Source organism: Gallinula chloropus (assembly GCF_964237585.1).
Source record: "Gallinula chloropus genome assembly, chromosome: 3".
In the NCBI taxonomy this organism is placed as follows: domain Eukaryota; kingdom Metazoa; phylum Chordata; class Aves; order Gruiformes; family Rallidae; genus Gallinula; species Gallinula chloropus.
In genome coordinates this window covers 56031843-56049205 of record NC_140087.1, presented here as the reverse complement: position 1 = coordinate 56049205, position 17363 = coordinate 56031843, and the positions used below count along the sequence as shown (strand labels likewise).

The following is a 17363-nucleotide window of genomic DNA, read 5'->3' as shown; positions in this document are numbered from 1 at the left end:
CACTTGGCTCTCAGCTCCCAGTGACTGGATTAAGAGTAAATCCTAAACTTCCTGAATTTTAAAAGCCTTCCCTTTGTAAGGAGCTCCAAACTGACCGGGCTGGTTTTATGGTACTGTGCCATTATATAACCAAAGGCCACAGTCTCTGTTTTTAAAGCCTGCGTATTTACACTGGTCCTGGCAAAAGCCTCTGGCCGCTTGCACCAGTGTGTCCCAGCTGAGTGTGTGAAAGCAAGCAGCAACTGTATTTTGGGAGCCTTACTTTTATTAGTGGTCCTTGTGTATTTGTCATTTTCTCGTGGTGTTTCAGCTCTGACCATCAGCTTGATGGGGAAACTTGCTTTTCTTAAAAATGAAGAAGCAATTGTGGTTTCAGAGAAAGGTTACTGCTTTGCCTTTAAAAGCTCAGAAGCTTGTCAGTGAAGAGTCAAAGAAACCAACTAACTCTGTTTGAAACCTGATTCAAGAATTTCCCCTTCGTGGGGCTAAACATAAGCGTAAATAAAACTGTAAACACAAACAGGAGAGTAAGTCTTTGGGGGAAACCCAATAAAACCAACTACAACCCTCGCTCGACTAAACCACCATAAACCCAGGTTCGTTGGGTAGAAATCAGGACACAGAGTAGTCTTCAGAGTGACAGACACAAGGTGTCCTGAGGGTACGAGCTATACAGAGGCAGGGAAAAGCTGACTCAATGCCTTGGTGTTCAAACCGAGCACAAAATAACTCCATCTTCTGTGTCTTCCTTGCTGGAGGGGGATCTGGGAGATGAATGGCATGCTCTTGCACTGTTTGTTTTACAGTATTTACATGTCTGTCTTGTAAAGACACGCTTGTGTCTGGAGGGCTGGGCCACGCTGTCCTCCTTCCAGGGAGAACACAGACCCAAGGATGTCTCTCTCAAAAGCTGCGCTGCCACTGTCAAACGTGGTGGTTGGTGGCTGATGCAGCCTTTCCAAGGGAGTTATAAAACATGGGCACTGTAATGTTTCCGTGTTTTCCCAGCAGATTTATCTTTGCTTTTGAGGTTGTTTTTTTTTGTACTAACCATGTTTCCTGTAAAGTTGTGTGTGCTGGTATTTCAAATTGAATTTAGGGAAAGGAAAAAACCCCTTCCACCCCCTCATTAGAGAAAATCATCTGCAGAGTTTGATGACCTATTTTCATTTATTCAGGAACTTGTGAGAAATCCTGCCTTGCCCAAGTACTCGGGCTCTGAAAAAAGTCTAGGTTTTGTGATCATAGCTTTCTTTGTGTGAAGTCCTACTTAGTTTGTGGATTAGTCACCCAAGTAACCTAATCCACATGCTGAAGTTCTCATATAATTGAGAAACACTAAGTCGAAGAGCTTTTCTTTTTTTTTTTTAAACTGCCTTCAACTTCTCACCTTGCTTTTTTATTTTATTAAATGCAACTCCCAAAGAAGCAATTTGACCCTTATATGTACGGGGGTTGTTTTTAAACATACACATAATTTTAAACCCGACTGTGCTAACCACTCTCCACCTCGTCCCCCGCCCCTTGCATGCATTTGGTTTTGAATGATGGTGGTTGGGAACTTCTGCATGTAGTGGGCAGCTTGTGAGAACTTTGTCAGCCATGGTTTTCCAGTTGAGACCTTCTAGAAGAGATGCTGTGCAATGGGCCTGGGAAAATTTGCATCACCCACGATGACATCCCTAAGAATTTTCATTCTGGTAGTATTAAAGTGCAGTTTATTCTGACCAAGGAACTATTTCAGGCTGTGATTGGAAGTCTTCTACAGCTCCAAACGTGTTTGGAAATCCAGAATTTCTCACATTGTTGTTTCACACCTGTTAGTTTAAGGACTGGAGCTGCTAGCTGCCCTGCACATGTAAGCGTAAGGCTAAGGCAACCTGGATTTTAAATATTTGTTTTTCTCTTAACCAAGAATAACAGAGTTGATTGGATACCATCCAGAGGAGCTGCTGGGCCGTTCAGCATACGAGTTCTACCATGCCTTGGACTCTGAGAGTATGACCAAGAGTCACCAGAACTGTAAGTCACATGCTTACTTCACTTCACAGAGCACACAAAACACAGCTTGCGTGTCCTTCAGGGAGTAGCTGAACATACAAACATGCCTTGTCTGAGAACAGTGTTCACGCTGGGTTACAGGGTACCGTGCTGGTCTAGCCGAAACCTGCTGCTGCTCTGTCCAGAGGGTCTGATTTTTGTTGTAAATAAAACTGAACTTGGATGGTGGAGAGGAGCAGCCCGATCTCCCTAAGGGATAATACATACAAGGATCAGCTGAAGATTTGGGAAGCTGAGTTAGGCCTGGTGAGAAGTGAGTTTAGTGGTGGTGGGATCCTTCTGGTGTGACACTGGACTCAGCAGGAAGAACAGCTCCAAAGAGTAATAGGAGAGCTTATTGTGGCGTGTTCTCGAATGTCTTGTTTTCTGCTACCAAATAACAATGACCTTCCCCACCCAAAACAGATGTGCGAGGAGACTTTCTATAAGGAATATTCATTACACAGATAATATATAGTGCTGGGAACAGCCTCTTCTTGTTTTTCTTATGCCTACATGAACTGCCAGTTTTAGTTGGTTTTAATGTAAAGTATCTGAATTATGCCGGGAGCAGAGATCAGATCCAAAATCTGCTCCCTCTCTTCAGCAGTCCACACTTCCTCTCTCTCTCTTTCTCTTTCTCTTTCTCTCTCACATACATACAGTGTCTTGAAATTAGTGCACCTAAATCGTGGGACTGTGTGCTCAGCATTGGCGCTGCGGCGGGGACAGCACTGTGTGCTGCCATACTAATGTCATTTCCCAGCCACTCAGCTACTGTATGGGAGAGTCCTCATCAACGCAGGGCATTGCTGCTGCTGCTGCTGCTGCTCTCATCACAAGCACAAAGCTTAAGCTCCTAGACTGGCATTCACAAGCTAAACCAGCCCCACACCTTGTAGCTGCTATGATCAAGGTTTCTGTCCTTGGGATTTTGCCCACGGCTTGGGTCATGTCTGTAGGGAATTGCCCACCGAACAGACTTACAGAAAGTATTTCTGTACTTCCCAGAGAAAAGTGGCAGCAAAGAAAAACTGTCTGACCTTAAGGGGAAGAGGGAATATGCGTTAACTCCAATGGCAAGAGTTCAGGACAGCTTTGAGTTTAAATGTTACTTGAAAGAATGTTTGGCAGTGATTAAAGCTGTGCACTATAAACCAGTGTCGGTATGAATCATCCTCTTTCCAGAGCTGCTTAAAGAAAGGGGGAGGAAAAAGAGAAAAAAAAAGTCCTTGCAGTATACTTGCAGAGAGCTGCCCTGGGGATGTGTTTGTTAAAATTGTTTCTTAGGTAATGTGCTTGTGGTTTTAACATGTGAGATTCACAGACAGGGTGTCCATCCCCTCTGCTGGGCTATGGAGAGTCATCCTGAGAAATCAGCAGGTCTGCTGCACTGGTTCTTCTGAGTCGTCAGGCTGCACTTCTAAGAATGGGACACCGCCGGGGAGGGAATGAAATGAGAGTTGGCAGTCTCTCTGGTAGCAGCAGTGAGAGAGAGAGCCCTTGTTAGTTGTCCTATCTAGTTAACGAAGTGAGACCACAGAGCTGGGACTACATCGAGATTTCTGAAGAGTTTCCAGTACCCATCTTGACCACATGTTGATGGAGGTTGCTCCACACTCACAATCCAGTTCACCTCATGTACTTATCTAGATGCCATTTATACCTACTGGCAAGGGCCACGTCCTTCAGACCTCTGCTGTTAGGCACGGGGACTGGTGGAGAAGTGGTATGAAGGAAAGGGAAAGTCCAGAGGGGTGAGTTACACTGGTGAGAGTGCTCAGGGCACACTTTATAAATATTCGGGATGAATCCATTCTGTAGTGCTTGTGAATAGCACAGGATCAGCATGGATGTTCTTTACTGTTGGAAGCACAGGACCAAAGTCTGTGCTGTGATAAGTGGTGTTGCCCACAACAGAACCATCGGTTCGCATGGCCAGCCAGTTTTGCCCCCTTTTGTTTTCCTAAGATAAAAGCTTCCTCACGTCTTCTGGGACAGTCAGGCTTCTTACCAACTCAGAGAACAAACAGACAGGCAAAGAGACAGCAAGCTGTGACTTGAAGAAACACACATAAACCCTTCAAATAGGGAATCCTTACGTTTCATAATGCAAGCCGCTGAGACGTTACCTAATGCACAGGGTAACCAAGCGGGTACATAGCTTGTACACAGTTTACTAGTACTTCCTAGCATGTAACTATGCAGACCTTACTAGTTCTTCCTGGCCATATTCATTTGTACATAAAAATAGTCACCTCAAAATTAATGTTCAGCACACTTGTATTTATTAAACAATATTTTTATTAGAAATATGTGATGTATGGCATATATACTCATGCGGTAGTAACAGCCATCAGTCCTTACAGTGCCAGCTATTTAGTGTTGTAAAGACACATCAGAAATAGAAGAAGGAGACTTATGTTTGCAGACAGAGGGGAAAAAAAAACCTCAAATGAGTCTCTTGGATAGGAGAAGTCCTTTTCTTCCCTTCCTTCCAGTTCAGTGATAAATCACTCTTATTGCAGTTTGACTCTGCAGTTGGTTGTTTGTTTGTTTTCTTGAGGTGAAATAACAGTCTCACATCCAAGCAAGGCACAATAGTGTTTGAGTTCTTGGCTGGAAGTATAGTTGCACATATAGTACGAAAGTCCTGATTAGTCACCATCAAATGGAAGATGAGATTGTGCCTGGCAGTGTTCAGCATACCCAGTTTTTCACCTGTTACGCAAGCAGGAGGAAAAATCTCTGTCTTGCTACATAAATCTGCACCAAAAGATGGACTGCAGAGTGCTGCTTTCCAGTTCAGGGATTAAGAATCTAGAATCACTTCCATTTAGAGTCCAGTCTTGTTGCCATTAAAGCCGGTGGGAATTTTGTTGTCAGCTTCAGTGGGGAGCTGAATGTCACCATCTGTGACTTGCCACTCGGTAGCACGTAGCCAAAGTCCGACAGCCGTTCCAAGTGAATCACACTTCTCAGGTGTCCCTGGGCAACTTTGTGTCCAGTCAAATTCATCCCTTTCTCCACCCAAAGAAAAGGAATATAATTGGAGCCTCCATCACTGAGGTGCTACTAGTTCTGTGCGGATACACACAGCCCATGCTTCAGAAAACAAAGCCAGGAGTGAGAGGGTCGCTCTGAAGGCAGAAGCCTACATGTAGCGGTGACAGCGAAGTCAGCGGTTAGGAGTGTATTAGTAATTTATGAGATTACCCCACGGAGGGATTCTGCTGTACTTTATTGTATCACAACATGACATGTTTTGAATAATAATAATAAAAAAGATTAAAGCAGTAAAAAGCTTCTTTGTAATAGAACAGGCGCCTACACTGTGACTCTTATTGATGAGCTGATGATTAGGAAGCAGTGTAATTATGTTTCACAAGCAGAGCAGAACAGTCCAGTCACTAAAGCACTTTGAAATGAAAGCCTTTTGATTTTGTTCCACCAGAAGTATTTAATCAATAAAAGTAATGTTCTACTTTGTCTAAGTAAATTAAATGAAGGATGATTAAATACTCCTAGGAAGAAAACAAACCAACTTCAGAGATGGAGGATAAACACAGCAACAATTATCAGCAGAACGGTCGCTGCATTTCACAGGCCTGGATTGGTACATTTGTGTGGTGGTGGCAATACAGGAGAGGCCGACAGTAAATAGCTGCTGCCAGTGGCCACATTCACAAGGGATTTTTCAGTACAAAGCCTGCAGAATCGGGTTTCCAGCCCTACTGAGTCACAGTGCATTATCTTTAGGGCATTGCTGTGGTGGCGCATTGTCTTCAGAAGCTGATTGAAAGGAGAGACTTGAAGGTTGAGTTGAGCCAGTTCCCACTTTTGCCGTACTCAGTGCGACTCCTGCACCCGTAACAAATATTTAGGATCAGACTGTTCCCCAGTGTTTATGATAGCACAGGAGCAGCAGGGGTGATCTTTACTATACTGCTTACGTACACAAACTCCTACTGGGACAAGTGCTGCTTGCAGACTCCAGCCCTGATTTTATTGCCGTTGATGGACCACATTTTGCCTCAGCTGACAACACGAATTGCACGGCAGTGCTCACTGCTCTGAGGAGAGGCTTCACAACAGGCAGGCCATCGTAAGCCCTACATCTCAAAAGGCCAAAGATCCCTATTGAAAACTCGTTGTCTTTGAGTATTACTGAGTGTTGGGGCAGGGGCAGGCGGGTGGGTGGTGTGTGTTCACCCTTCAAAGGTGTAGATGAAACATTACTGTCAGTTTGTTGCTTGAGAAACTTAAGCAAGCTCAAGAAAAAAAAAAAAAAACAAACCCAGAAAACAAACATTATTGTCGCATGGGTCTTGGGTTCCTCCTGGGTTGCTAATTTCAGGCTGTTGTAGGGGAACGACACAGTCCAAGCAGAGAGAAATTCGGTAGTTCAGCTTTATTTTTATTCTCCTTGGCAAAACAATGCAGTTCACTGTTCTTACTTTCCATGCTTTTTAAAGAGTGACAGACTTCTTCAGCCTCTTGAGACCAGTGCTGCACCAGTGACACCTTCACTTTATTTGTGGTGTTGAGGTATAGCAAGAAATAGATAGAGCTTTAAACCACGAGAATATTTTTTTTTTTGTGAGTATAGCTTTGAAATCATCTGACTCTTGGACTTACCCAGCACCTAAATAAATTAATTTGTCTACTGATAAACTTGGAGTCCTAAACTAAGGTACTTCTAGACCAGGGACTTCCAAGAAACATGCGGTCAGCAGGCCTTATTTTGGGGGCAATTAGGATCTTCCATTAAATGCAGAAAAAAAACCCTCAGCACACTCTGATCGCAACACTCAGACTGTCTTAAGAACGGAGACCTTAAATTAACAGTCCATTTTGTATTGCAAATACCTGGATTTTCCCAAAGTTAAGCGTCCTTAACTAGAATCACCTGGGTTGGAAGAGACCCTTAGATTGTCAAGTCCAACCACAGCTTAACCCTGCCTAGTCCACCTCTAGTTCATGCCCTTAAACACTTCATCTACACGCCTTTTAAATACCTCCAGGGATGGTGACTCCACCACCTCCCTGGACAGCCTGTTCCAGCGCTCAACGACCCTTTCAGTAAAGAAATTCTGCCTTATACTTCACCTAAATCTCCCCTGGTGTGATTTTTAAGCCATTTCTTTGGTGTGCTTCTGCATAATGAAAAGCCAGAAGCAGGTTTATTTAAAACAAGTGTTAGGTACTATGTGTGCCTGTCCTGCTGCATTGTTTATAGTTCTCTCTTCTCCCCCTTTTCTCAGTGTGTACAAAAGGTCAAGTAGTGACGGGCCAGTACCGTATGCTCGCCAAGCACGGTGGCTACATATGGCTGGAGACTCAAGGAACGGTGATCTACAACACGCGCAACCTACAGCCCCAGTGCATCGTCTGTGTCAACTACGTGCTGAGGTGAGTTGCACGGGGCAGAAGAACCACGTATGGATTCTTGTGCTGGAGGAAAGGCAATAGTCAGAGGAACTTCTGAAGGGTCTATTTATTCAGTGTTGTTATTCTGAAATCAGTTTAGTCATGTTTGTTCAGTCTTGTTTACTGATGTCAGACATCGATGAAAAATGTGGCGTGCCCGTTCCCATACACGCTGTTGAAATACACCACAGCCTGTCCCTTCTGTAGAGCAGCTGCGCTGCTGATCCAACAGAGTGTAAAACCTGCACTGAAGGTTTTGTTGTGTAACACAACTGCTAATAGGTTTTGTTTTTCTAATGCTGTGACAGAGGTAAAATTAAGCAGTACTGGTGTCTTGTGTTGCTAGGAGAAGCAGTTTTCTGCCTCAAAAATCAGGACCAATCTGGAGTTTTGCCTCTGTCTGGCAAAACTCAAGTATTTTTGGTCCTAGATGGGTCCAAAATAGGAAATACTTATTTGAGTGATAGTCGGGGTCATTTATAGCCTCGACCACATCCCTTTAAAAAACAGAGGAACAAAGCCCCCCCGAGTATTCCCACAGAAGTCCTGACCGCACTCTCTGCGTCATCTGAGATGGTGGCGCTCAGCAACGCTGGAACGGTGCCTCGCCTGTCGAGAGCCTGGCACGCAACGAGAGCGCCCAAAACGCTTGTACGGGCCGCCCCAGCTCCAGCGAGTTCGCGCCGCCTACATCACCCACGTCTTTTTTTTCTTTTAGAGTGCAAAATACCTAAAACCTATTTTCTTGTTAGTGAAATTGAGAAGAACGATGTTGTGTTCTCCATGGACCAAACGGAATCGCTCTTCAAGCCTCGCCTGCTGACGATGAGCACCACCTATGAGAACGGCGTCCCCGTCACGGAGAAAAGCGACTTCTTGTTTACTAAATTAAAGGAGGAACCAGAGGAACTTGCTCAGCTGGCACCAACACCTGGGGATGCCATTATTTCCCTGGATTTTGGTTAGTATTTGTATAAATAATTTGTGGAACAAAGAGCCACATACAAGCCTGCATTTGGAACCTTAACAGACAAGGTCTGTTTGCTGTGTGTACGAATCAGGAGTAGCGGCTGTAAGAGCCCACGTGGAAAACTTCTGTGAATGAGAGCAGAATCAGGCTTTCTTGCTGACTAAACAACACGCATTAAGTCTATGCCAACTTATTGTCATGGCAACTAGGAGCAGTGTTTACTTTCAATGAATAGCTGCGATTCTGTCATAACACAGCACAACCTAACATCATCCATTAACACTGTTAAAACTCCACACAGGCACGCAGAAGTTTGAGGAAGCCCCTGCCTTCACCAGCGCTGTCCTGCCACCAAACAAAGCATGGCCAGTGGAAGTGAAAAGCCACGCTGCTGCAGGTGAAACGCTGACAATACCATCCTTCACGATGCCTCAGCTGGCACCTGGGAGCAGTACTCCAAGCGCAAGCAGCAACAGTAGCTGTTCCACGGTAAGATGAGCTTTGAAAACAACCAGACCAACACATGCTGTTTTGTACCTACGTCCCATTCAGTACATGTAGATGATGTTTTCATGTTAGCAGTCCCATCTCATTGCATAGTAATAAGGTGCAGTGTGTCTGTACTGTGTGTATCTTTACCATCAGTAGTGGAATATCAAATGGGAACTATCTCTGGCCTTTACACTGCACTCCTCGTTTTCACCCAGCTGTCCCTCAGTAATTACTATAATCTATAAGAGAACCAGTAGAAGGACGTGCCACCACCTTTCATGGAATTGGCCTTAAATAAAAAGCCTATGTGAAATTGTGTGGTCATGAGCAACACTGCCCCAGACCCACGTAGCCTCTCTCTGTTTGTTACCTGGAAGCTGTAGTCTCTAGTGCAAAAACTTCACTCAGCTGGGGCTTTTGAGAGCAGCCCCATGGAGCTCCTTGCCAAATGTGCTTTCCGGGCTCCAGAGAGCTGGAGCCATTTTTAGCCAGCCTTTACTAGAGGGTGTCCAATTTTCATACAGACGTGGAGGTAGTGCAACGTGTCTCCTTTGCTGACTCAAGTATTTATTAGTGTACATCCCGCGTTGCTAATCTGAGTTGCCAAAAAGCCATTTACACTAAGGCGGCAATGAGGTTCCTGTATTGGGTGCTGTTAATGAGTACAACTCTGAAATGCTGTAGGGACAGCTCAGCTTGTGCTAGAGAGAAGTGTGCGATAGAAGCAGGCAGCTTGGGGTTCTGAGGGCACCATCTGTACAGCCTGGTATCACAGGAAACATGTGGTACCGAACCATGCCACGTAACCTGCGTGGTGCTGAGCTGATGCGGTGGTTGTCCTGCTGCTTACAGCAAATTCTTGTTTCACTGCAGCCAAGCAGCCCAGGAGATTACTACAGTTCTGTGGATGAAGACTTTAAGATTGAAGTGATTGAAAAACTCTTTGCCATGGACACAGAATCGAAAAGCCAGTGCAACTCCCAGGTAAGGAACCGATACCTCTTCCAAAAGCCATAAAAATCGGACCCCTGGTAGTAGGTAGCGCACACTCTTATCTGCTCTGCATGCAGATAGAGTAACGTGCACGTAAGGTGCATTTGCACACGGGCACCAAATCTTTGACACTAACAAAACTACAGGCTTTCAAAAATGGGGGTGTAAATTTCTATCCCTAACTCTCCAAAGCAAATGCCCTATGGTGTCACAGTGGCGGCCTGGCTAAGAAGGAGGAAGCAGCAGGAAGCTTTCGGAATTTGGAAGCTTCTGTAGACTGGGTAAGGAATATAAATTGCTGTGTGCACTTTTTTGGTAAATCTGGCCTAATGACCAGGGAAGTAAACATCCTTTTTAGAACAAAACACAAGTAAATCAATCCTTATAAAACCTCAACATGAGAAAGAAACGCCCCTGGGAGCACCTGCCTCTAACTACAAAATGAAACCCGTCATTTTAGATGCATCCCTCTTTGAGGACTTCAGAGAGATGGGACAGTTACTTGCACATCAAGTAACAATGTATCAGTCTTCTGCATTGAAACTGGGGTGTAAGTGTAGAAATTCCCCTATAAATAACTGTTCCTGATGCCCTGCTGTTATGACACCACACCGAGTGACTAAAAAGCGCAGGCCTGATTCAGCCCACCTCAGGCGTGGCAGTTAACTGAAGTGCCTTTGTTGGGGGGGTCATTGCTCAAGGGACAGAAACGGGCTGGCAGTTCAGACCTTACACTCATCTCCTCCTGTTCACCCCATGGACAGTCTGGGCTGATTTGGGCCCAAAGGGGGTGCCTCCATTTGCCAGTGCAATTTGCAGGTCGGCTGTAGTTCGTATGCTGAAGAAAATGAATTCAGTTTAGACACAGAAACAGCAATGAAAGCACCAGAAAGAGCGGACAGAGGGAAGGAAAAATCTGGATCAGGATCAAACTCGGTGCAGGGCTCGACATGAGCAAATTTCAGTTTTGTCAGGCTCAGCCTCTGCTTGCACAGGTGTGTTCCACTACAGCAGCAGGTGTGTCTAGTGGGAAGAATGAGTGTGAGAGAAGTGGCCTGTCAGGAGTAGACTGGTGCACCAACATTCATCTCCCCCTCTGTTCAGCTGTGGTCAAATGCCAAGAGAAATGAATTCAAATAGTTTTCCAGGGGAAAAAAAATACGGATTTGAGTGCAACTGTGTCCTTTCAGCTACATTTTTACAAACTTTTGCATTTTTAGGTGCATTTTTTTGGTGTAGCTGAATGAGGAGAGCTGTGTTTTCTAGTGAAGCACAGAAAAGCCTGAGGTGGAACTCCATGCCACATGTTGTAGTGTCTTGGCAGAAAAGTTATCCAAAGCTTAGTGAAACACATGAGCTAGTTCAGGTCACAGAGTCAGGCTGCATGCAAGTGGCTTTACCAAATACTGCATATCTAGAAGGAGTATTTCACTTTGTCACCTTAATTTGCTGATGATGATCTGATGAACGTGTATGCTAGCCATAGAAATAAGACATCTTTAAATAGGAGCTGGCCAGTTTCATGGAGATGAATTTGGTATATGGTCATTTTTCAGCTTCATATCTCCTAGCATTTCATATCACACTGGCAGCTGCCACATTTGTCACTGACTTTTAGTTTCTTTATCAACTTGTGTTATTTTTTGCACAGACTGACTTCAATGAACTGGACCTTGAAACCTTGGCTCCTTACATTCCTATGGATGGAGAAGACTTCCAGCTCAGCCCAATCTGCCAAGAAGAACGTCCTCTCTCTGAAAGTGCACAAAATACCCAGCAGAGTCTAAGTAGCATGAGTACCATCTTCCAACCCCTTGCTTCTGCCTCGCAGAATCAGTTCCTGACAGAGAAATACTGCCCACAGCTCTCAAATAAAAACATTAACTCTCATCACGGGTCCCTGTCATCGGTGTTCTTCAACAACGTGAGCAGGTCATCGCTGCCACCGTACCATGACCAAGCCAGCACTCCCCTGTCTTCGATGGGAGGAAGACCAAACACCCAGTGGCCACCTGATCCCCCATTAGAATATAATCCTGCTAAATGGAGACTCATGGATAAATACTCAGGATCCCTATCAAGTTCCCCTTCGGGGCCACCAGTACATTCTCCCAGCATGCCCATATATAAAAAAAGGTAAGAGGTTTTGGGGGTATAACTGTATTTTACTCAGAAAAGATTCTGGGGGCTGCAGGAGGCCACAGTATTGAAAGATTCTTTTCCCCCTCAATTCAGCTGGAGTAGTTGGTGTGATATGCATCAGGGAAATTAGTGAGGCACTTCCCCTGGGGCAGTCAGGTTGGGAGAAGCAGAAGTGGGCTAATGTGTTACTTCCTGTAAGGATGCATGGATGGAGCTCCTGCTGGTTGGGTAGAGATCACCAAGTAATTCTGCAAAGTCTGCTTGATGTTTATGCAGTTATAAACCAAATCTGAAGCGGTTTACTGGTCTGGCAGCAAGCTGGCTCCCACGCATCCTTCCTTACTTTGCACGTATGTTTTGCACAACAGAAAACAGGGGACATGAAGGGTGCATTTGCCCCTGGCATATGTAAATATTACAGCTAAGATTTCAAATTACATGGTTTCTTTTCTACAGCCCTTCTTTGCAATGGTCATTTCAAAACATGAAGCTGTGCAGTTTCTGGGATTTCTTGTTGTTGGAGGAAATATTGGTGTCAGACTATACATCTGGAAAGAGGGGGTTTGCCCCCAAACAGCAACCTGTGTTTCCATATTTAGTATGCAAACCACATGACTTTCTTTTCCACAGCATTTTTATGTCTGTCTGGAGATTTCTAGAGGCTGTTTACACTAGACTTTCATTAGTCTTTGATCCCAAAGTCAAAAGTTTCCAAAGCTTGGGGGATGACTAACAAAAGGAAATGAAACATTTGAGGTCTGTCCACTGCCATGTGTCAAAGACACCTTAAATGAAAGAATGTGTATAAATGAGCAAGATGATTTAGATTTGCCTCCTGCCTCTCTCACCCAGAGATCTTCTCTCCACAGGCACCTGGATGGGTTTGGGCAACGAGGCATAGATATAAACCCAGCAAGACTTGCTCTGTCTAACAGTTTGAAACTGAAGCGACAGCTGGATTATGAAGAGCAAGCCCTGCAGCAGCTGAGTGGGGTAATCCCAAGAAGCGCATCCCCTTCCCCACCTGGGACTCCCCACTGTCACCAGTGTAATTGCTTGTTTCCCATTTCTTCACTTTCTAGGGAGATCCATCTGTCATTAACCCATCCCACCTAATGTGGAAGAGAATGAAGTTTCTCAAAGGGGAAAACTGTTCCTTGGTTACAGAAAAGAAGTCTCTCAGCACAAGTGTTCTTACCGGTAAGACAAAACCAAGTGGCTTTGCTGTGTTCAAGTATTGAGACGCGACTTTAAGACAGGTTGGATAGACACAAAAAACTCTTTCCAAAATAAATGTAAATAAGCTCTGTAAATATTACACTAAGCTGAAATTAAAGGTGAGGTGGTACCCCTGAGAGCTGAACAATTCAAGGTACATTTGATAACTACGGGTAGATTGTTTCCTGTATGTTCACACCCTTGCTTTGGGGGTAAGAGAGACGGGTTTCTCTCGTGCTGATCCAACATGTGGACATCTCAGAGGTAGCACGCGTGCTTTCTCTCTCCAACAATGTGTTTCCTTACACAAGCATATTTCAGGTGCAATGCTACTGCTAGAGCTATTGCTGTTTCTGGGCTTCCTTTGTGACAAGTAGGTGTGCCTACACTGTGTGACCATCATACCAAGGATTTGCTTTGAATTAGCATTATCTGCTATAATGATTACACTGGCTTAATGTAAATTTCCCCCACCCATGCAAATCAGATGAATTTGTCTGCAACTCAAGAGGTCTAAGCCAGCCAATGAATCACCTGCAGCAGCAGCAGCAACATCAGCAGCAGCAGCAACCGCCGACCTGTGGCAGTCCTGGTGACAATCTGAAAGCAGGAGCGTTCCCCCCTCCGTTTTACAGTTCCCACTACCAGGACTATCCTGTCCAGCCAGCTCATAAAGTGTCAGGTAAGAGCTGTCTGACACAGGCAGTGTAAAGTGTTGGTATTTAGTTCCAGTACAGATGAAAGAAAAACACTCTAAAACAGATGGAGGGGGGGGTGATGAACCAAAACCCAAATGCTTCTTGCTTCATAGAATGAAAAAACTAGTTCTGCTGTTTGTTTAGTGTGAAACTCTAATGTTTACATGCAGAATACATGAGGAAAAACTATTTTTGCCTTTCAGTTAAACTTAACACATTTGTACCTTGGAGGTCTGGTCATCCTCCACCCCTGTTCTTGTCTCGTGATGGAATTAAGTGGTACTGAACAACTTCACTGCAGCAGTGATATGGGAGGCTGGTGGGTTAGAGTCTTAACACATGCCTCCTAAAAGTTAAAATGAAGTAAAGGGGACCTGCATCTGTTCCTTTTAATAGATAAGGGGAGTGAGTGTTGGTTTAGAAACAGTCTCGTTCACTACAGCGTTCCTTACCTGCACTTTATATCAGAACAACTAGGGGGAAGGTGAAAAACTGCCCCATCCACATGATGGGCTTAGAGCCATGTAGGGCAGAGCGAGGGACAGGTGTGTTTCAAAACGTGTAACTGCCGGGGGCTTGCGGCACACTGACATAGACACAAAGTGAGGGTATAACCGGCGTGAGCAGGGGAGGAAAGAAGTCCCCTCTATGGTCTCAGCCCTGTGATTGACTTCACCAATCTCTTCCAGGTGTGACCAGTCGTCTGCTGGGGCCCTCCTTTGAACCCTACTTGTTGCCCGAGTTGACAAGATATGACTGTGAGGTGAACGTCCCTGTTCTGGGCAGCTCTACGCTTCTGCAGGGCAGTGAACTGCTCAGAGCACTGGACCAGGCCACCTGAGCGAGCCTGCAATATTCCCTGGCCTATACTGTTCAAACAGCTTCAGTTTTTAAATATATTTTTTCAAGTAGACAATTTCTAATACCAATACACTTTTACAGGATTTTACTTAGATATTGAACCTGTCCACGTTACCAAATAGTGGCCTTTTGAAGTTACTCACTTTATTATTCATATTAAAGAAATACATCTACTGTATTTTCTCTATTGCAATTAAAGTGTTGTTTAGAGAGTTTGATTACCCTCCCCTTATCTTGTTACCTGTAATTTATACTCTGAAATTTTCTTCAAATTTCTCGCTAATAAAAAGCTGTGGTAGAAATGCCTCCTCACGTGATGACTTTGGCTGCAGTACTGCAAAGATTTATTTTTATTGCCAAAGATGAACGAAACAAATTTGATCTCCGACCACAGTTTTTTGTTGATCTGCCAAATGGAAATCCTTTGAGTCTTTCTGTTTTCCAGCATTTATTGTATTGTAACTTTAATACCTTTTGGAAAAAGTATACTAAGGAAAACTCCCAGTCTCCTGCCTTCCCCCACCCCGGTCCCCCTACCTTCTTTTGGGTTTTTTTTAATACACTTTGTTTAAAGAAATGTGAATGGCGAACTGCAATGTCTGTGGGTATCTGTGAAAGTCGCACGTTGTAAGCTTTCCCCTCAGCTGCAAGCCACATTCTCGGCTGCCTTAACCCGGCTTAGCGCTACAGCCAAGGGAGCCCTAGGGATTTACCCCAGTGGAGGATTTAGACCTGTGTTTTCTTTTGTGTTGGGGTTTCTTGTTTTGTTCTTTGTGGTTTCCTTTTTCTTTTTTTTAATATCAAACACGCCGTTGTCTTCTGCTTCTATTTTAATTTCTCTCTGGGTCCGTTGTTAATCATCTCTTGGTACTTTTGCTGTATCTGGGACGCAAGAACTTTAAGAGCAGTTTCTGCTAGAACTAGGAAGGAGTATTTGTTACGGTGTTGCTGATAGTTCAGTAATCTGACCAGGGGCCAGTATTAACACCTCTGATTAGTGTTAGCCTTTTTCATTTTACATACTAGCCAGCATTGTAATTACAATGCTGAATCATCTAAACTAAAAGTTAAAGTAGTATTTCCCAGCGTATTAGGCTAACTAACTGGGTTGCAAGTAGACTAAAAGAATTAATGCTGTGCAGTGAGAGGAATAGCTGGGAGGCAGCTCTCTATCATTTCCACCTCCCTTGCGTTAATCAGTAGCTGCAATGTCATTAAAAGGCGTTTTTCAGAGCTCCTTGCCAACTATGATGAGTTCTCATGCACATATTTTAAAAAATAATGCTTGAACACTTTTGAAGGCAAAAGGGGCTGGAAGTTTAAATCACAATATTTTTGCTGTTTAAATCTGAAGTAAAAAAGGCAGGTGAGCAGTTCTGAATTTAAAATACATACAGACCTAGATATCCATTGGGATAGATCCTCTTGTTTCCTCCACTGGTATAAATCCACATAGCTTCATTGCACAGAACGGAACAGTGGCAATGCACAAAAAGATGGAAGTCTGGCCCAGGAACTTAGAACAAAAGACACGTGCTTGAGCCTTCTGATTCTGCTGCAGCCTGGTTTATAAAATTGCTTTGTATCATGCACTGACACTTGCAGAGAGGGAGCCTTGTGCTCATTAAGCACTTCAGAGTTCGCTGCATTAACCTGAGTCTTAACCAGACGTACGTAGAAAAAGCTGAAGATCTTCTGTTACTGGTACATAATGTAAAAAAAAGATAGTCCCAACTGTAGGCAATCTTTCAAGAGTTTATTACCAAAAATAATCTACTCCTAAAGTGAAGTTACAAATATATTGTAAATGTCAAAGTCTGATGAAAATTGGCAATACAGATTTGACAAATGTGCAGTGGCAAGGACTTAAAGGCTTCAAGGATTAAAGACATTTGAATACTGCTCTTCTGCTTCTTATTTCTGTAGTTTCAGCATTAAAAAAGAAGTTATACCCTAACAGTTTACTAAAACACTCTGCAAAAATATTTCCATGTCTTAATATTAATCATACTTTTTATCATAATTATTTCATAATCTATATTGCTGAATTCTTATTGACAATACTATAACTGTATGGGAACTTTAACTTGATAAGGAAATGTATTTTGACACTGATACCTTATTAAAGTATACTGATCCTAAATTCTTTGTGACTTGTTTGCTATGAATTTGTTATTTGTTGTATCATTGTAAAACAAAAGTATTTATTAAATTATTTATAGAAAATAAAGGTTTGCATTGATCTTTGAAGACTGAGAGAACAAACGAAAGCTACCCACACTTGAGAGCTGAGAACGTGGCCTGCCAGCGGTCTGCACCACCAACCTTGTTGTTGAGCTTGCCCAGCTTTCCTCCAATGGTGAATTTGTGCCCTGCAGAGCACCCTCCTGAAGCGTGTCCCATGGTTCCGACTGCTGCTCCCAGTTCAGAAGTGTTTCTGCCCAAGGAGCCGAGGGCGCCTCTTGTAACGCTGCCCTTGGGAAAGAGAAAATCAGGTTGACACAAATGACATTTTAGAG

General features: G+C 43.9%; 1 protein-coding gene across 1 annotated transcript in view; it reads left to right on the top strand.

Annotated features, from left to right (window-relative positions):
- The window catches only part of EPAS1 (endothelial PAS domain protein 1), a 79438-nt gene extending 62364 nt beyond the window's left edge, over positions 1 to 17074 (top strand). The window contains exons 7-16 of the mRNA XM_084262569.1: positions 1916 to 2022; positions 7305 to 7452; positions 8223 to 8431; positions 8742 to 8929; positions 9806 to 9916; positions 11577 to 12061; positions 12937 to 13060; positions 13150 to 13267; positions 13773 to 13967; positions 14673 to 17074. Of these exons, the coding sequence (XP_084118695.1) occupies positions 1916 to 2022; positions 7305 to 7452; positions 8223 to 8431; positions 8742 to 8929; positions 9806 to 9916; positions 11577 to 12061; positions 12937 to 13060; positions 13150 to 13267; positions 13773 to 13967; positions 14673 to 14824 (1837 nt within the window). The 3' untranslated portion in view covers positions 14825 to 17074. The remainder of the gene's footprint in view (positions 1 to 1915; positions 2023 to 7304; positions 7453 to 8222; positions 8432 to 8741; positions 8930 to 9805; positions 9917 to 11576; positions 12062 to 12936; positions 13061 to 13149; positions 13268 to 13772; positions 13968 to 14672) is intronic.
- The last annotated feature ends 289 nt before the right edge of the window (positions 17075 to 17363 follow it).